Source organism: Neopelma chrysocephalum, unplaced genomic scaffold (genome assembly GCF_003984885.1).
Source record: "Neopelma chrysocephalum unplaced genomic scaffold, ASM398488v2 Primary Assembly neopelma1_65, whole genome shotgun sequence".
Classification (NCBI taxonomy): Eukaryota; Metazoa; Chordata; class Aves; order Passeriformes; family Pipridae; genus Neopelma; species Neopelma chrysocephalum.
The window spans coordinates 4,444,579-4,461,645 of NW_020897722.1; the positions used below are offsets into that span (position 1 = coordinate 4,444,579).

The 17,067-nt window shown below is 38.7% G+C and overlaps 1 protein-coding gene across 2 annotated transcripts in view; it reads right to left on the bottom strand.

Moving 5' to 3' along the window:
* The window catches only part of SDK1 (sidekick cell adhesion molecule 1), a 398,710-nt gene extending 381,682 nt beyond the window's left edge, over positions 1–17,028 (bottom strand). For both annotated transcript variants that reach the window (XM_027683614.1, XM_027683613.1), the window contains exon 1: positions 15,685–17,028. In XM_027683614.1, the coding sequence (XP_027539415.1) occupies positions 15,685–16,144 (460 nt within the window). In that variant the 5' untranslated portion in view covers positions 16,145–17,028. The remainder of the gene's footprint in view (positions 1–15,684) is intronic.
* Positions 17,029–17,067: the final 39 nt, after the last annotated feature.

Here is a 17,067-nt window from a genome sequence, read left to right on the forward strand (position 1 = left end):
CTAAATGAAAACCATAATCAAACCAACCTTCCAAAACCAAGAATAATGAATTAATTTTTGGGAAATGTTCTTCATTATCAATTTCTAGCAAAGAACCCTTTCACACCAAGAGTCAGGTCAAACTGTCCATAGCTGTCTTTCCCTGGCTTAGCAAGTATCTCTCTTGTTCCTAAGACGGAGAAAAATGTGTGTAAGAGAAGGCAGAAGTGTACCTGTGACAACACTTAAATGCTTCTAAGGTGAACAGAAAGCACTTAAAAGTGAAAGCAAGTATTTTTAACATATCCCACCATTTAAGATCTAACAAATGGGTATGTACTGCACCCAACTCTTTGACAGCTGCTTGAGGCAGTTCAAATCACAAATCCAGCTCTAGTGACAGCTGAGAAGAGCTGAGCACTTGAGATTCTCAGAAGTTATTATCAACAAGGAGTAGAAAATGCTAAAGGAGAAGAGTAGAAAAAGAGTAGAAGATGTAAGGTTAGCTGAAATACTTTAAATTGTACACATGACCCAGAGGGCAGGGACAAGATCACAGAACTTCCCACTTGAACCAAGTGTCCCTGCATTAAGCTCTGCATTATTCCTGCTACATTATTCCAAGTTATCCAAGACAACTTTTCAGTTCAGAAGTTACCTCTGCAGAGCCCTGTAAAATGGGAGCAGAGGTAGATCAACAGCCTTCAATAAGTTAAATTTCAAAAACCAAAAAAAACAGCAACATGGTGGCAAAAGTATCTTTTGTTTTCCTACAGCTTTTTTAGTTCATTTAGTTCAAACTTTTCATTCACTGGCTCTGTACTAGGAAAAACCTACAAAATTTGAATTTATCTAATTTTCCTTCATTTCCTAAGACAATATTGTGCTTATATGTGGCTAAGCCTTGGCTGATAGATTAAGGGGCCTTGTTTTGTGATTTTTTCTTCTTCCTTGATACAACTCTACCCTCGTAAGAAAATAATCTCAATTACTTCTGAACTAAATATCCTTTTATATATATATATAAAACTACTTAAAATACAAACATATGTTTAACTGAGCTTTGCTCTTCTACTGACAACCACTTATCTGCAGTTTTTCCACCAGACTAAACGAGCCCCAGAGAAGTGCTGTCTGAAAAGGAACAAACACACAATTAACAGAACCTCCAAGACCTCTTCAAACAGCTGCCTGCTCATAACGCAGCTGAACACCCCAGACACTTCTCAAAAGTCTTCTAAGTATTCTGCCATTGAACACACTAATTTTCCCTGCCAATTGTACATTTTTCTTTAATAGTAACGAGGTTGATGTCAAAGAACTGAAAATTATATACCATATGTCACACCAGAAGCAGCTTATGAAGATTAGCATATTTATAAGACAAAAAAAATGCATTTTAAATAATGCAAATATGAAAAAAATCTTTTTATTTGTAAAGGCATTTTTTTCCCAAATCAACTTAAAGGATGCTTTTCTACTTCCCTTTTACGAGATCAAAGAAATTAAATTCCATCCTGTAGGAAAGATCTTAGAGAGAGTAATATCTGATATCTTGCAAAATGCCAACAATCAATAATTTATCCTTTCAAACTGTAATTTTAGGCTCTAAACAATAATCCATTTTGTCCAAGATAAAATAGAGGAGTCAGTCTGTTTGAATGGCCCAAAACATTCCAAGTTGAAAACCATGTAGGACAAGACTGAACACAGAACTCTAAGTTTCTAACTAAAACCCAGTATTTTTGACATGAGCCTATTTTTGCACATTTCTATCTCAATTCATTTAGATGAACTTTTTAAATCAGCCCTTTTCAAACTTTTTAAAAGCCCATTCAAAAATCTGAAAAGCGATGGGAATTGAAGATGAACAATTAAAAGCAATGTGTTTTCAGCAGATGACCAATATGCAAATTAAAATGTTATTTAAAACAAAACTAGTGGAAAATTAGCAAGATATGTTTATTGTTATTATGGCCATTAACTCTCAAAGCAGCCATAAAGTCAGAATAATATTTGTCTCCCTTCCAAAGACATGTACTTCAATGTATTCCACATGAATTTTGTTATATTGCTTTTGTTGATAATACATAATTTATCTAACCTAATTTAACATAATTTAACTTGTCAGAGCAAACTGTATGCTAGTTGAATACATATTTTGCCTAGTAGGAACATCATTTTTTACACAACAATCATCACAAAGAATAGTTGCAATTCCCTGACAAAGTTTTCAAAATGTGAAAACTGACTAAAAATAAATTTGGATCAATAATCAGAAGTACCAAAAAAACCACTATGAAACTCCTTTAGACGATGAGGCCAATTTTCCCCATTACTGTGGCATTCATTTTAAAAGCCCAAAGCTGCAAGTATCAGATTTTTCTATTATTACCACTGCCACATGAACTAGTCAATATGATAAAGTCTCTAGTAAACTCTGATCAGGCCATCTTCAAAGTTTTGGTTCTTCTGTCTTCATTATTCTTTTCACTTCAACTGAGAGCAATCACACTTTATGATGCACCACTAATAATCTGTAATAGAATTAATCGGGTGGTTTCCAGGAAGTAAAGCAGCTACAAGAGTATTTTTGTTGCACAGTTCTTTTAACATACTATTCATAGCTAAGAAAGTACTTTTAATTTCCCTAATTAGCTGTTCAGTAATACAGGAATATGCTAATTAAAATCTATTTTTCTTCTCTTAAAATATGTCACACTATCAAATAGATACGAGAAGTGACTGAATGAATGACATTTGCAATTTCAATGCAATATTGACACTGTGCAAGTGCTTCACTTCACCAGCACTCGCTCCAATTATTTTGCCCTGAATGAGTTTGCAGAGTTTACCTGTTCAGAACTTAATAAACAATTCGGTAGATGATGCAGGAAGAGAAAGAGGATCCAAGGTGGCCAAATAGTGAACAAGACACTGAAGAAGATAAATCACAGAATCACAGGATGTGCTGAGTTGGAAGGGACCCACAAGGGCCATCGAGTGCAACCCTCAGCCCTGCACAGGCTCATCCCCAAAGGTCACACCCTGTGCCCCAGAGGATCATCCAAACACTCCTGGAGCTCTGTCAGCCTTGGTGCTGTGCCCACTGCCCTGGGGAGCCTGTTCCAGTACCCAAATACCCTCTGGGTGAAGAACCTTTTTCTAACACCTAACCCCAAAACAACGAAGGATTCCTCTGCCATTCTAATCACAGCAATCAAGTTAAATTCTCGTACCTATCTCCATGTAAGAGAGTTTTTCTTAAAACTCTTACATGGAGCCAAGATATGACATTGAAAAAAAAGCCTAACAGCCCAAAAAAATAAAAAAAAAAAGCAACCTACAAAGCTAAAACCAAAACATGGGACTCCTTGGTTTTATTAAGAACTGCTATGAAAGCTATATATCCCAAAAGCCAAGTATTTCATCATAAAATCCTTAGATTTCAACTGACTTTTTACCTGGATAGTGTATTACTTCCATTATCAATCTGAGTGAGGGGACAGACTAATTTTTCAGTTCCTGAAACCTGCTGCAGAACATCCTTTTTCACGCACAAAATTCCTCACATTTACTCAGGTTCCAAAAAAAAAAAAATAGATCAGAGTGACAGAAAGAACAGGAGAGCAGCTTGCACACTGTCATTGAAGAAATTCATTGGAATGACTGTATAACTTCAGCAGTACTTATTAACAAAACCTATTACACACGTTAATTCTTCTACCAAAAAAGTTTTAAAACCGTCCCAACACAACTGAAGCTTTTAAATGTCTAAAGGAAAACTATTAAGAATCTTGTAATATCAATCCAAATGTTGAAAGCTTACCCTTCAGAGCTGTTTAAAGTGTAAATCACCACATCAGAGAATGTTTCTAACATATAAACTTTACAGAATATAAGCTAAAAATAAAATCACCTGTTTTTATACATCATGTTACTGTATTAGTATAATTACCTCAGTTATCATATTTAACCAAGTCATACAAATCTTAACCTCCCTTTTTATTATATTAGTTTAAAAGGTCAATCTAGGGTTCACTGTAATTAAGTTAGTAACTTTTGCAAGTTATAAAATATAAAACCTTTCTGTGATACGTGAATATGTAATGATGCACTTGATTTTTTTTCCCCACAAATTTAAAAGAACACTTAAAAAGTGACCAATAGTTATGACAGACCATCCTTTACCAAGAACTCAAAGGGAAATGGCTTCAAAGAGCTTGAAACCTGTTGCCTTCAGCTGTTTCTTCAAAGATGGTTCATCTGAAAGCGCTGAATTCTTTGTTTCTGACAGAACTGCTTCACACACAGTGATATGAAAAAGCACCACTAAGTAATTGAAAAACCACAAGTGTTCTGCCTCTAACATGATTACACTTCACAATGCAGATTTATGAGATTTGAGATCTCCATTTAAGATCATGCCACTTCATACAGTTTCTCTCAGTCAATCTACAAGGTACCAAATGAAAATGCGTTTAGAGATGCAGTCATGGGCTGGTTTGGGCTGGGGAAGAGTAAGTTTTCTTCAAAGTAGCTGTGATGGGACTGTGTTTGGGATTTGTGCTAAAAAAAAGGAAGTGATGGTAATATAGAGATGATTTTGTTATTGCACTGAGTAAAGGCCTTTTGTGCTTCTCACACTGCCCTGCCAGCGAGCGGGCTGGGGGTGCACAAGGAATTGGGATGGGACACAGCCAGGACAGCTGATCCAACTGACCACAGGGATATTCCAGACCATATGGGGTCATGCTCAGCACATAAAGCTGGGGAAGAAGAAGGAAGAGGAGGACATGTGATGGCATTTGCCTTCCTAAGTCCCTGTTCAGCGTGAGGGAGCCCTGCAGGGCTGGGCATGGCCGAGCACCTGCCTGGCAGGGGCCAAGGGGAATGAAAGCCTTGTGCTGCCTTGTTTGCACACACAGCTTCTGCTTTACCTGGTAAACTGTCTTTAGCTCAACCCACGGGTTTTCTCACTTTTACTCCTCCAGTTCTCTCCCTCATCCCACCGATGGGGGAGGAGAGTGAGCGGCTGCTCGGTGCTTAGTTGCCAGCTGGGCTTAAACCATAACAAGTCATAAATACAAATTACGCTTAGAAATCTGAAATTCAGTTATATGTGCATTTAAATCACAAAAATATTCCGCCTGCAAAAATCAGAACGGTAAAGGAACTTCTGACCAGCATCAGAAATAGGACTTCAGAAGCCTTGAACACACTGAAGACTTCAAAAATCCCCAAGGTATCAATCACTACAGACAGTTCTTCATATGCACAGTACATTCTACTTGCCAAATTACTACATGAGCTCTGAATAGCTGTGTCTTTGCCTTGATGCAGCACCGAAACAAGCAGGCAAACACACAGCTTTTTCAGCATGTAGCCACTTCTCCAGAATTTCACGACAGCTGAGACTGCTGGATGTCTGGAAAAGTGACTGAGAGCTGCAAACATGTATGAAGTCGACATTTGCCTTTCACTCAGAATGTAAGATTTGACTGAATTCTGAGAAATCCATATCTGGCAACTCTAGTACTGGTGTTGGGAGCTTTTCAGTCAAGGCAGTCATGTCCTCAGAACAGCACTAGCTCTGGTCTTGTATTTTCAGCAAGTATTTTCTGTCTTTCCTGGGTTATATATATGTGTCTCCACTGTCTTTGTCACATGTTAAAAGCTCCAAGAGAACTCTTCTGGTAAACATACAGATATGGATGTTAATGAGATGAGTGACAACGAGTTGCACTGCACGTGCCCAAGACCAACACTCACTAATTGGTTATAAAAAATGTGCAATATGCCATAATTCACCAAAGCACTAATGCCTAATCACTTCATGCTGCAATGAATTCCAAGTAAACATGAGTAATTATGCCATTAATTTTAATAAAGTGACAGCTAGCACTTACTCCACTCTAGTGAACATTTGCACAAAAGTTGGTTTATCAGTATTTATAAAGTCCAGCAGCTCTAGAGAAAGACATTTGGAACATTAGGAATCTTTTTTAAGATTTGTTCTTACATGTAAGAACATTTGTTCGCGTTAAGTGTGGAAATCCAAAATTACTCAGCCCTTCATTTTTTACATACAACATAAAAGATTTGATCTCATTTGTCAGTGATATGGATGAAAAGTATCCATCTCTGCCCATGGGATCAGGATGGTCCAATTGCAGAGCCATCCTGTCCTTTCTAACTGCCTGCTCCACTGTTTGTTTTTTCTGTAGTGGGTATAAAATATATATTTGGGTAACACAAGACACAGCTACATCCAGTATACAAAAGCTGAAAATTATACTCACAAGAAACTTGAGTGGGATTGACAAGGCATCATTTTAATTATGTTGCATTTACATAGTGAATGTAACGTTGAATTACCAGCACTTAAAACTTTTGAGTTTGACATGAGTGCCATTAACTCAGAATTCTCAACTGAAGAGTCAGAAAAATATGCATAAATATTTGACCCATTAAATGCTAATAATAAATCACATATAATTAATTAAATCTGAGTAAGATTGCTATCAACACTAGCACCGAGGAACTTGAAATAAAGACGTTAGGTACTACAAACACGACTTCAAGAGTAGTTTTCAAAACACAGATCTTGCTTTCTTATTCATTGCTGCTTCAGACATGTGGATAAACAGGAGATTTATCCTGAGAGTAACTTGAAATTTTTCTGTTGATGATTTCATTAAACAATAGCATCACTGGCTTATTTTGTAATTGAATTAAGGTAGAGTCAATTGACCTATTCTCCCATTTCCATGAACAAGAGCATCTAAAAGTGAAATTTTAGCCTTGTTCTGTGGATTAGGAGCACTAGCATGATCAGGCTCTGTGAACAGGAAACACCTTCTCTCAGAATATAAATCTCATTAAGTTACTATATAAAATATGTATTCTTTTCAAGAGGATAAAAAAAACCCACTGACCTTTCAATAGTCCTTAAAAGCTAAGAATCTTGAATACTAGTTCCAAGAGAGAAGATAACACAGAACTTTAAAACAGAAGTGTAAGATAAAAGGAAAACAATATTCTTTCTAGTTAAAATATGGTATTTTAGAATATTATGGTTGCATATGCCAATTCAGGAAATTAATTTAAGAATAAACCAAATTTTTTTCTTTACGACACATCCAAAGTTGCTCATAAGTAGCTAACTGTTTGTAACAAAACAAATTCTGAAGAGAAATGGGAAATTAGTTGATAACATTTACCTTAAAATCTGGCGTTTGAAGTGCCATGTACTCAAATGGTTTTTAAAAATAATTTCAGGTACTCTGTTTTCAAAAACAAATCTAACTTCTTCATGGCAACAAAAATAGCAAAAGGTGGAACACAGGAGTTATTATTCTTGATCTCTTGCCTCAGTCTTATCTAACACTAAAAACAAAAACAATGCTGGGATAATCTACCATTAAACAATCTTCCTGCTCATCTGTTCTGAACAGGGCCCCCAGCACAATACAAGCCCTACTTAACACAATACAAGTGTCCTAGAAAAGCTACTCCGTGTCCAGTCAGAGGATAAGGATGGAATCTGTTCCACATTTCCCATGTGGAATCAGAGGTTTTAAGCCGTTTCCTCACCCTTTCACCAAGAGTAGGCATTACTTGCATTACAACAGCAAGTGGGAGCACTGACCACAGAGCAGAAGCACGTTGTGGGAGAGGCTCTGTCACGCTGGGACAACAGGATAAGGCAAATTGGGGACAAGAGTGAGACACACAGATGGACACCCCCAGGAACCATGGGTCAGTCTTCACCATGGACAACACTATTGCCAGGGCATTATCAGCTAAGCCACTGGAAAAGTTCTTCTGTGCATCATAGGATAAAACAGAAGTGCCAAAGAGCTTCTCCTAAACCACAGGAAGAAAGCACAAGGCTGCTGGTTTGCAACGTTCCGTTAGCACGATATGTCAGAATCTAAGTTTGTTCAACCTCCTGATCCTGAAGGAAAGAGAAGAGTCACAAACAATCTGCAAGAAAAGTCTGTTGTGCCTCTGTGCTCACAGATTCAAGAAGACTTAAAATGACAGTTCTCAGCACACACATTTAGAAATGCTGATGGAGAATTCCCCTTCCCTCCTCCCACCACCTCAGTACTACAGCACTGTTCACTTGCCATGTGTTCCATGTTATGATAAATGTGTTATCTTTGAACTGCAAGTATGGCACAGCACTGTATATTTCTTTTCCAGTCATCACACACCATTCAGTTATTTCAGAAGTATTTAGTCATGACTGGCCTTTGCACTTCTTGACAGGTAAGAAATAAGAAACAAGGGACATTCATTCCTCAACGTGCAAGGAAGGCGGCAATGATGGTGTTAGTACTGAGTCTGTATTTAACATAAACATTGGGTGAGAAAGCAGTACCAGTTTAACAAAATGCATTTTTTTTAAGTGTTTAAACATTTGAAATGTTTGCACTAAAGTTCCATTGTTTTCTTAGCACCTTCCCTTAAAAGGCAGCATTGCTAAAGAGCTGATTTCCTATAAACTCAATGCCAAAACCACATATCAAAGCCACAACATTCTGGGCTAATAAATATACAGAGTCTGACGAATATGAATCTGAGGATGAAAGCAATGTCTACCAGATCTTCTGATTCTTTGTGTAATAATGAGTAACAAACTTCGATTTCAGTCTGGAATCAATGTAGGACCATTTTGGCAACACATACTGGGGCTATGTATCATTATTCTCTACTTTCTGGTCTGAGAGGGCTATACTGAACAAATTATTTTTTAGATAACATGTTAGACCTAGGAGTTTATTAGAAAAATATATGGCTTATAGCTTAAAAGACCATAAAGTGGTTTAAAGAGACTTAAGGGACAATGATTTATCTCCCAGAATCAACTTTCTCTTCAGGCTGCCGCAACAGAGCATGGAAATGTGAAAAACAGGATTAAGGAATCAAGTTATCTGCATAAAAACAACAAATGCTTTATTGTTTATCAAAAATGACACTTCAGAAGTTATCTGGATGGTGTGACGTAAGACTGTACAATCCACTTCCACATTTTGTACAAAGTGGTGTTAAAGACTTCCTTTAGTCAGAGCTGTTGGAGCTCACATCACCCTTTTTACCTGCTGAATCTGTGTATTAGATACAAACATTAAGAAGTAATACCAGAGAAATTTGCAACTTCAGCTACAAAGTTGTTTGGGTTTTTTTTTAGAAAGAAATATCATTCCTATTATCACCTACAGAATTGAGGGATCAGGGGATTAAGGGGAATATTCACATTGCTCAACTTTAGCACTTACCTTACATGCTCAGGTCAGGAAGACTCCACCTGACAGAGGGAGAAACTCACTGAAAGGTTCTTTCAGAGAAAGAAAAAAAAGTTAAGTCTTCTAAACCAACTCCCTAACCTATTTTCTACCCAGGAACAGCGGCCTCCACATATTTGTAAGAAGTCAGGCAGTGCACATTCCCTTGTGTTTTGTCAGAGTAGGAAAATTCTCTGACAATTTGAACTGATCTTAGATGGCTGGCAGGGTCATGCCCCCGGCCATGACTCCCATCACCTCCTTTGCATTGTCCCTGATGCTGGTGTGACCCCAGGCTGAGGCAGTTCAGGGAGCTCAACAGCTGAAAATTAACTTTAAAAACACTTCCCTTAAAAAGCCTAGATCTACACTTTTAATATTAGTGAGAGTGCTGTTTATATTACACTCCAGGGACATTTCACAGATAAAACATATGATTAGCAACAGACTAGTATATATTCTGGTAACAGCTTTGTTACTTCTCATAGAAAGGACAGAACAAAAAATAGCTCATAGTAAACCTAAAATACTACATACTCAAGATACCATACACAAATGCCATGTATGACTAGAAGTTAAGAATCTGTATAATGAGATCCTACAAAACCACTCATATATGTTTAAAGGTAATTAAGTTACTCTGCACATGAAAATAAAAGGTTCTCCCCTTCTCAGCCATGTTACCCCTTGAACTCAGACCTGCAAGTGCTACATGAACTAGTTCCTACAGCATCTCTTGGAATCTCCAGGGCTGTGACGTTTTCAAGACCACGTCTTTAAAGGAATTGGAAAGTTTTACTTAACTGCATGGGCAGATGTAACTCCAGAAAGCCCAACTTCTTTGGGAACAGACCTTTCATGGAGTGACATTTCTGTTCTGCATGAGCTGAAGGGATGGTGAAGGGTTGTCTTTGAGGCACGTGGAGCGAAGAGTCTTTATTCACTAGAAAATACTCTCTTGATAGTCAGAAATAGAAACCAAATCTCACCAATTACTTGCTTTCCAGCTGTAATAACTGTAAGTAGACTAATCCAATGCCACGCTATAGCTGCTAACAGTTCTTCCTTTAGTTCACACAAAAGTCTTCTTGTGCTGAATTTAAAAGATTTGAAGCAAATGAAAGATGGAGCCAAGCACTGACAAGAAAACAAACTACTGAAAAACTAATCAGTGAGCAGTATTCAGTCTCTAGTTCTGACATAGACAGTAAAATAGTAAGTATCAATTTAAACTTAATCATAATGCACATGCATAAAGAATGTACATTAAAGATGCAAAACTTACCTTAGTTCTGGCATTTTATAATCTCTGCACACATCTTATAAAAATTATCCTACTTATAAAACTTCAAGAAAACACAATTTTGAAAATACCAACAAATCATCAATTTGTTCCTTAAAAGCTGTTTAAATACATATTATGTATGTATATATGCAGAGGGAGGAAGAAAGGTCTATTTCTGTAATGAACTCAGCATGAACAAGACTTTGCTCCATGAGGAGTCTAATTGCCTCTAGTCAGCCCACAGATTCATTACAGCAAAAAGGTCCCAGTGAACCAAATAACTAGTCCATTCAGAATGTGATGTTCAGGTAAAGCTGTATAGAAAGTTCATAAATGCACGAAAACCTTGTCTTTTAATCAAGAAAATGTTCCAGACTTGTATGTCTGTAGTGGAACAGTAAGACGACAAAAAAGTCTCTCTAAGTCTTTCAAAAGCCCAAGCCCTCCACTTAACAGCTTCCTAATAATCCACTTTAAGATTGTTTATTAATATTTCTATGGTTTGTTTAATCAATCATTAAAATATCAGACAATGTTTGCCTCTGTTATCCCAAATACATGACTCTGCAGAGAGATGACAGAACCTTCCAGAACAATCTTTCAAGGACTATGAGCCGTGGACACAGATTTGCCTTCTGTTCCTCTGAAGTGATGTGAAAGCTACACAGCACAACTGCCACAGCCTCTCTCTCCAAACCCAGGTTGTTCCAAGTCTAAGGACCTCCTGGTAAAGCATGGAAGCAGCGTTGATAACCATCTCTCATTACAGCCTCCCTTCAGCTCTAACAGCACCTTTACACTGCACCCTCAAGAAACCCTCTCAAATACTGCACTTAAAATGTTCACATCTCTTTGAACTTGCTTTGAGAAGTCTTGAGAATACGTAATTTTCCAGCAAAACATAAACATATCAAGCAAACCAAGAAGTACCACACTAGAGACACTGAGGAGTCGCACAATCCCGCCACAGAAAACTCCAACTCTCTCCACCCCGTTGCTATTTAGACTAGGCTTGTCTCTGCTCTGCCAAATCAATTTGATAATTATTATAATTATATACACAAGTAAAAGCGCCTGTTCAAAAACTAACACAAAACACTCATCTAAAGAAAGGAAACACAAGAGGTGAATCCAATACAAAATAATAAGTTTCCAATAAACAGTAACAGAAGCCTTTGGAATTAGAAATGCTTCATTCTACATTTAATTCAGAACGCTTTTTACTTCCTAATAAGTATTGCCCTCACATTTCACCATCTCTCCATCTCTTCCAACAACCAAATACTCTCTGCAAGTTCTTTATCATCTCTGCACCTAATGCAGTTTGAAATTTGCTTGAAAATGCTCCTTACGCTCAGCATAATTACAATGCACCAGATCAAATATTTGAATTAAAAAAGTTGGGCCCCGGAAACATTTTCATCTATTTACCATGACATGGCTTCTGTCAAAGCCATTGGTATCGATACCACCTTAAATGTATATTCAGGTATGTGCAGAATTCTGAATTACAGATTTGATTAAGCAGCATAAAAAGATTACACTTCTATTGCTGTTATGCTAAGATAAATCAGACAAGCTTCTCTTTCTTAATATTTAAAGATACCAGGCTCCAGCTGGAGAAGCTTAAAGCTTTGCACTGCTTTTATCTATTTTAAAATCTTTCTGAACAACAGCCATCAATCCAGAGAAATATATTTTCTAAGTATTCTTTCATTCCTCAACAAAAGACAGGCATTGGGAAGGTACTTAAATCCATTAAGATGCATGTAGAGTAGCCTCTAGCAACTTCCAACCTATTTAAATAAGCAGACTTTTTCTATTTCCATACAAATATTCCAGTAGTTTAGTAAACATTTTGTAGCTCAGTAGGCATCAGTGTTTGTTAATCTCATACATAAAGCATAAATTCCAACCCTGCGAGGGCTCTGTGTGCTCACAGGGCTCTGCCCAGGCATGCAGAGCATGGGCCAGACGTCTCTGTGGGATGAGGATGTTCCTCCAAGTACAGGAGTCAGTTACTGTGTCCAAATGATTCACTTGTACCATCACCTCGCAAATTCTAATTTGATAATTACGGTGATTACCCATTAGCATCTCATCATTTTTTGATGACACACAATGACTTGAGGCTAACTAGCATCTCAAGCTCGAATTTAACAAAAATGCCATGAAAAGAGGGCTGATGGCAGAGGCCAGGAGGCACAAAGAGCTGAGTAAACAAAGAGATGTGCAACAGTTTTGAGACTCTTACAGGTTCATTCTTCTAAGAAGCCCCTGTTCAGAGACAGGGCAGGGCAGTGAGTGGGGTGGGACACACCCTCAGTCTGAGGGGCCAGGTCTGGGAGCACCATTCTCAGCTGTGCACATGGAACAGGCCACAACTTTTGTCATCTCCACATCTCTTCCACCCGGGAAGTCACTCCCACAGTGAGAAGGTCTGCACTAACAACCCCAAGGTTTGAAGAGAATCCTTTATTACTCACGACAACAAACCACTGTACGTTTCATACTAATTAAATTCGCTTTGGAAAGGAAAAAGAAATCAAATAAATTTTTATATTGATTTACGTAACACAACTACAGAAGACAGAAAAGCTGAAGAGCTAAGTACAAAATGAATTTACAAGTGGTTTTATTTACAGTTTGCCTCTAGATCAGCTTTCACTTGCATGACCATTGAAGTTTAGAGAATAGTCAACCAACCTGTTGCAGCTGATACTCTTTTCTTCCATTCACCTTACAGGAGAAGATACTTAATCTGAACCAATTTATCTAATCTGCTTCATATGAACTGAGAACCTGCATTTCAGTACGCCTGAAATATTTCTTACTCCTTTAATGCTGAAATAGTTATTTTAGAAACATTAGCTGGTTATAGCACAGTAATATGATTCATTCAAAATAGCCATGGCCCATATATTTAAAATGTTCATTTTTTTATCATATAAAAAGATTGAAGTCATGTAATTCTCTCATGCATATGACCACATCATTCCATTAGAAACTTCTGTGGCTGTAGCAGAATTTCCATTTTCATGAAGGACTTTTATAAAAACTGTCATCTTCTCTCTAAAGTAAATTTTTGCATAAAAATGATGAATGTCTTAGAATCCTTTAGAATTCAGACTGCTAAAAGAACCGTAAGTTATAAATTAAAACAAATTTTGTGAAACCAAATAGAAGGCCTCTGCATCAAGACCTCCATGGTGGTTTATATGTGAAAGAATTCTTAAGAGGATTAACTATACTTTGTATATTCTGCATTATATAAAAATTAAAATAGTTTTATTTTTCATTGTTCACGTCTTCCAAACTCCGTAGTTTTATCTGCACCAATATTTCTCAGAAATAATGTATCTTATTCTGTTCACTTCCCCTCCCCCTCTTAAATATTGATGGTAAAGCTAACTTGGTGTTAGGACTTTTCTTTAGGATAGTTTGTAAACACTACGTACCTCCCTGAAATACATAGTACCTGAAATTGATAGTACTGCAAATGCTGAGTAATCTGGAAGATGCAATTGAAAAATTATTCTGTGCTATGTGCTAAACAAAAGTTTCAGTTCACTTTTAATTCAATTAGATTACCAGTTTACTACTAAACCATAGAAAACTGTTTTTATATGGCATCTGATTTCTGAATCACTGGCACTTCAAACTATCTTTTATTAATTTTTTTTCATTTTTAATGTAAATAGCAAGAATCATCGGCATTTACCTTCAAAAACAAAGCATCATATTGGCATCTATCAACAACAACTACCAAAAGAAAAACACAAAAAGTGACGTGAATCTAAAATTGCAGAGATAATTATGTCAGGTATGGCTTGTTTCGGGATAACAATACTCTGTTAGGGCTTGCAGGCCTCGGCAGAGGTAATTTGGGAATAGCAATGACAGCATAAACAAAGCACTGAGAGAGGTTTATGAGGGTGGAGTCCATATAAAACACTGGATTAAATCTCTTCTGTATCCTGCGGCTCCAAACTTTTGGAGGATGCAGCAGTAAACCCTGAGCACACAAACTACAGCAGACTTGGCTTCCAACCCCTCTTCCTCAACACACGAGCCCCATCCAGTTATTAAAACTGAATGCACCGTTGTTCCCTATGAAATAACTTGAAAACAAAGAACTAAAACACAAAGCCCATTCCCCCTTCATGGAGTATTAACTTCCGCTTTTAATAACCAGCTCCTGGTCCCACACGACACAGCCCTGCATTGTCCAGCACACACCACTTCAGCCAGACAATGCTCCCAGCAATAAAACTCAGCCCAGCAAAGAAAGTGAAAGCTGCGTTTGTTCAGCGTGTTATTTGGCGCAGCCAACTGTAATGCTTCTGCCTGCCATTTATTGTTTACTCTCTCAAAGGATTATTAAGAATTAGGCTACATTTGGCAATTTTTTTTCGAGAAGGGAATTTACATGCAAAGTGACTGACACTTGATATTTAGAGTCTATTGGTCGACTCTGACCCTTCGTTTACAAGTGACTCATTTGACTGCAAGGATCTCTGATGTGGAAATGCTCAGATACGAATCAATTGCAGTTTTTGTCTCGGGTAAATGTTACTTGGCAATCCAAAAGAAATGAACAGTGCTGAGACCGAGGTTCACATAGAATAGTGCTCATATGTTTAAAGAATTCCTTTTACATGCCCGATTTAGTTCTAGTCGGAGGATTTATGACTCCCCTTCTCCTAATAACTTATCTCGGTGCACAGCGTTTCAAACACACACACAGAGACACACACACACACAGACACAACCAGCAGTTAACTCTTTTGCTGCCTGAAAGAACAGTACGGATGTATTTAAGCAAATAATAAATGCAGGTTTGGTGCCGATGGGGCTTTTGATTCTCTGTGGGAGGTTGGGATAGGGGAAGGATAGGACGAGAAAGGGAGAGAAACATGTAGATACAGTTTGCAAATCCCTGTTCCATAAAGAAACGATTGTGTGTAAGAAAAGACCATTCCTACATGAAATCAGCTCAGTGAGAATTCTGCAGTTTACCTCTGATAAGGATAAAAGTCAAAGGGTTTCTCTGTACCCCAGCGAGATTCCCTTCCTCTTAGAAGCCAGATGCAGCATTTCTATAAACAAAAATGTCTCTAGCCCTACCTTGTGCCAGTGCTTGCAACATGTGGAGCTGAAGCAACAGAAACGCCCACCATCCCCGACAGAAGATGAAACAGAAGTTTAACTTTATCATCATTCCGCCTCGCCTGCTATTCCTTCGGGCAATAATTTCGCGATCCACCTTTCTTTCCACCGCTATTGCCTCACTGATCCCCATCGGATCCGACTGCCCGCCACTCCTGACAGCGCTTTGGTCATTGCTCATTCCGCACCGCCGGGCCGGGCTCCCCGGGGTGGGTCGGGAGCCTCTGCCCCGCAGTCTGGGGGGAAGCGAAGCCCCCGCTTCCCAGGAACGGCGGGCTCTTTGATTTGTGCTCACTGTGCCTGCAAGCCGAGAGCTGCACTCCGTGTGCCTCCCGCTATGACAGTCGCCACCTAAGTCAATGTTTCTTGTGGAGGTATTGATTGCACCAAAACAACCAGTCAGAAATGTGAAACACATGTTTCTCTGCACTGTCAGATCCGATGCCTTCAGCAGAGAGGGAGTAAGTTTATAGGCGTCAGTATTTCACTAAATCCGGATCCTTCAGCACATCGCAAACAGGAACAGGGAAAGACTGATCCATCGTAGCCACCAGCAGACAATCCATCGAGAACCTTTCATACCGCAACGCTGATGGAAACTGTTACCCCCGTGATTTTTATGAAGCGTGGTGAGTTTTCCAGCATGTGTCCCATTCTCCTGTAAAAACCCTCCAATGGAAGTGTTAAATTCTCGCAGAAGGGAAAAAAAAAAGCGTCAAGGAAAAAAAACTAATTGAAAGTATCTCGTTATTCCTTGCGCTGAGGATTTATTTCAGACAATTTCAAGATTAGCCATGCAGACAGAGTAGTCTCCAGATATCCCCGGAAAGCTCTGCATAGTTTATATTAATCCGATTTTCCTTGGGATACAAATCTCTACCGTCAATAGAAGGGTTTGAAGGGTCCTCGAGCAGGTAAATTGAGCAGCTCTGGCTGTGATTCCAGCTCGCCGTGCAGTCAGTCAGCCACAGGCCAGTGCCGGTGTCACTTGAACTCTCACGTTCAGCCGGAGGTAGGGAAAACCTTAGTTGATCCCGTCTCCCTTCTCGGAGGCTGGTGCCGCTCTCTTCCTCGCAGGGAGACCACGACAAAAATCACCTCTTAACATGGAAAAGCGCTTTTTTTTTTCAGGCCGCTCGTGGATGCAGCAAGGAAACAAACGCTCAGCTGGACAGTGTCCGGGGCGGGGGGGGAGTGAAAATCTCCCGAAACAAACAGCAACAAGGTGAAATCCTTCCCAGCTCTGCTGAGCCCTCCGTGCTGATGCAGCCCAGGGATCCTGGTTCTTCCTCCGAGCGTCTCTCGCTCACAGGCGCTGTAAACACAAGGGGGAAAGCGCGA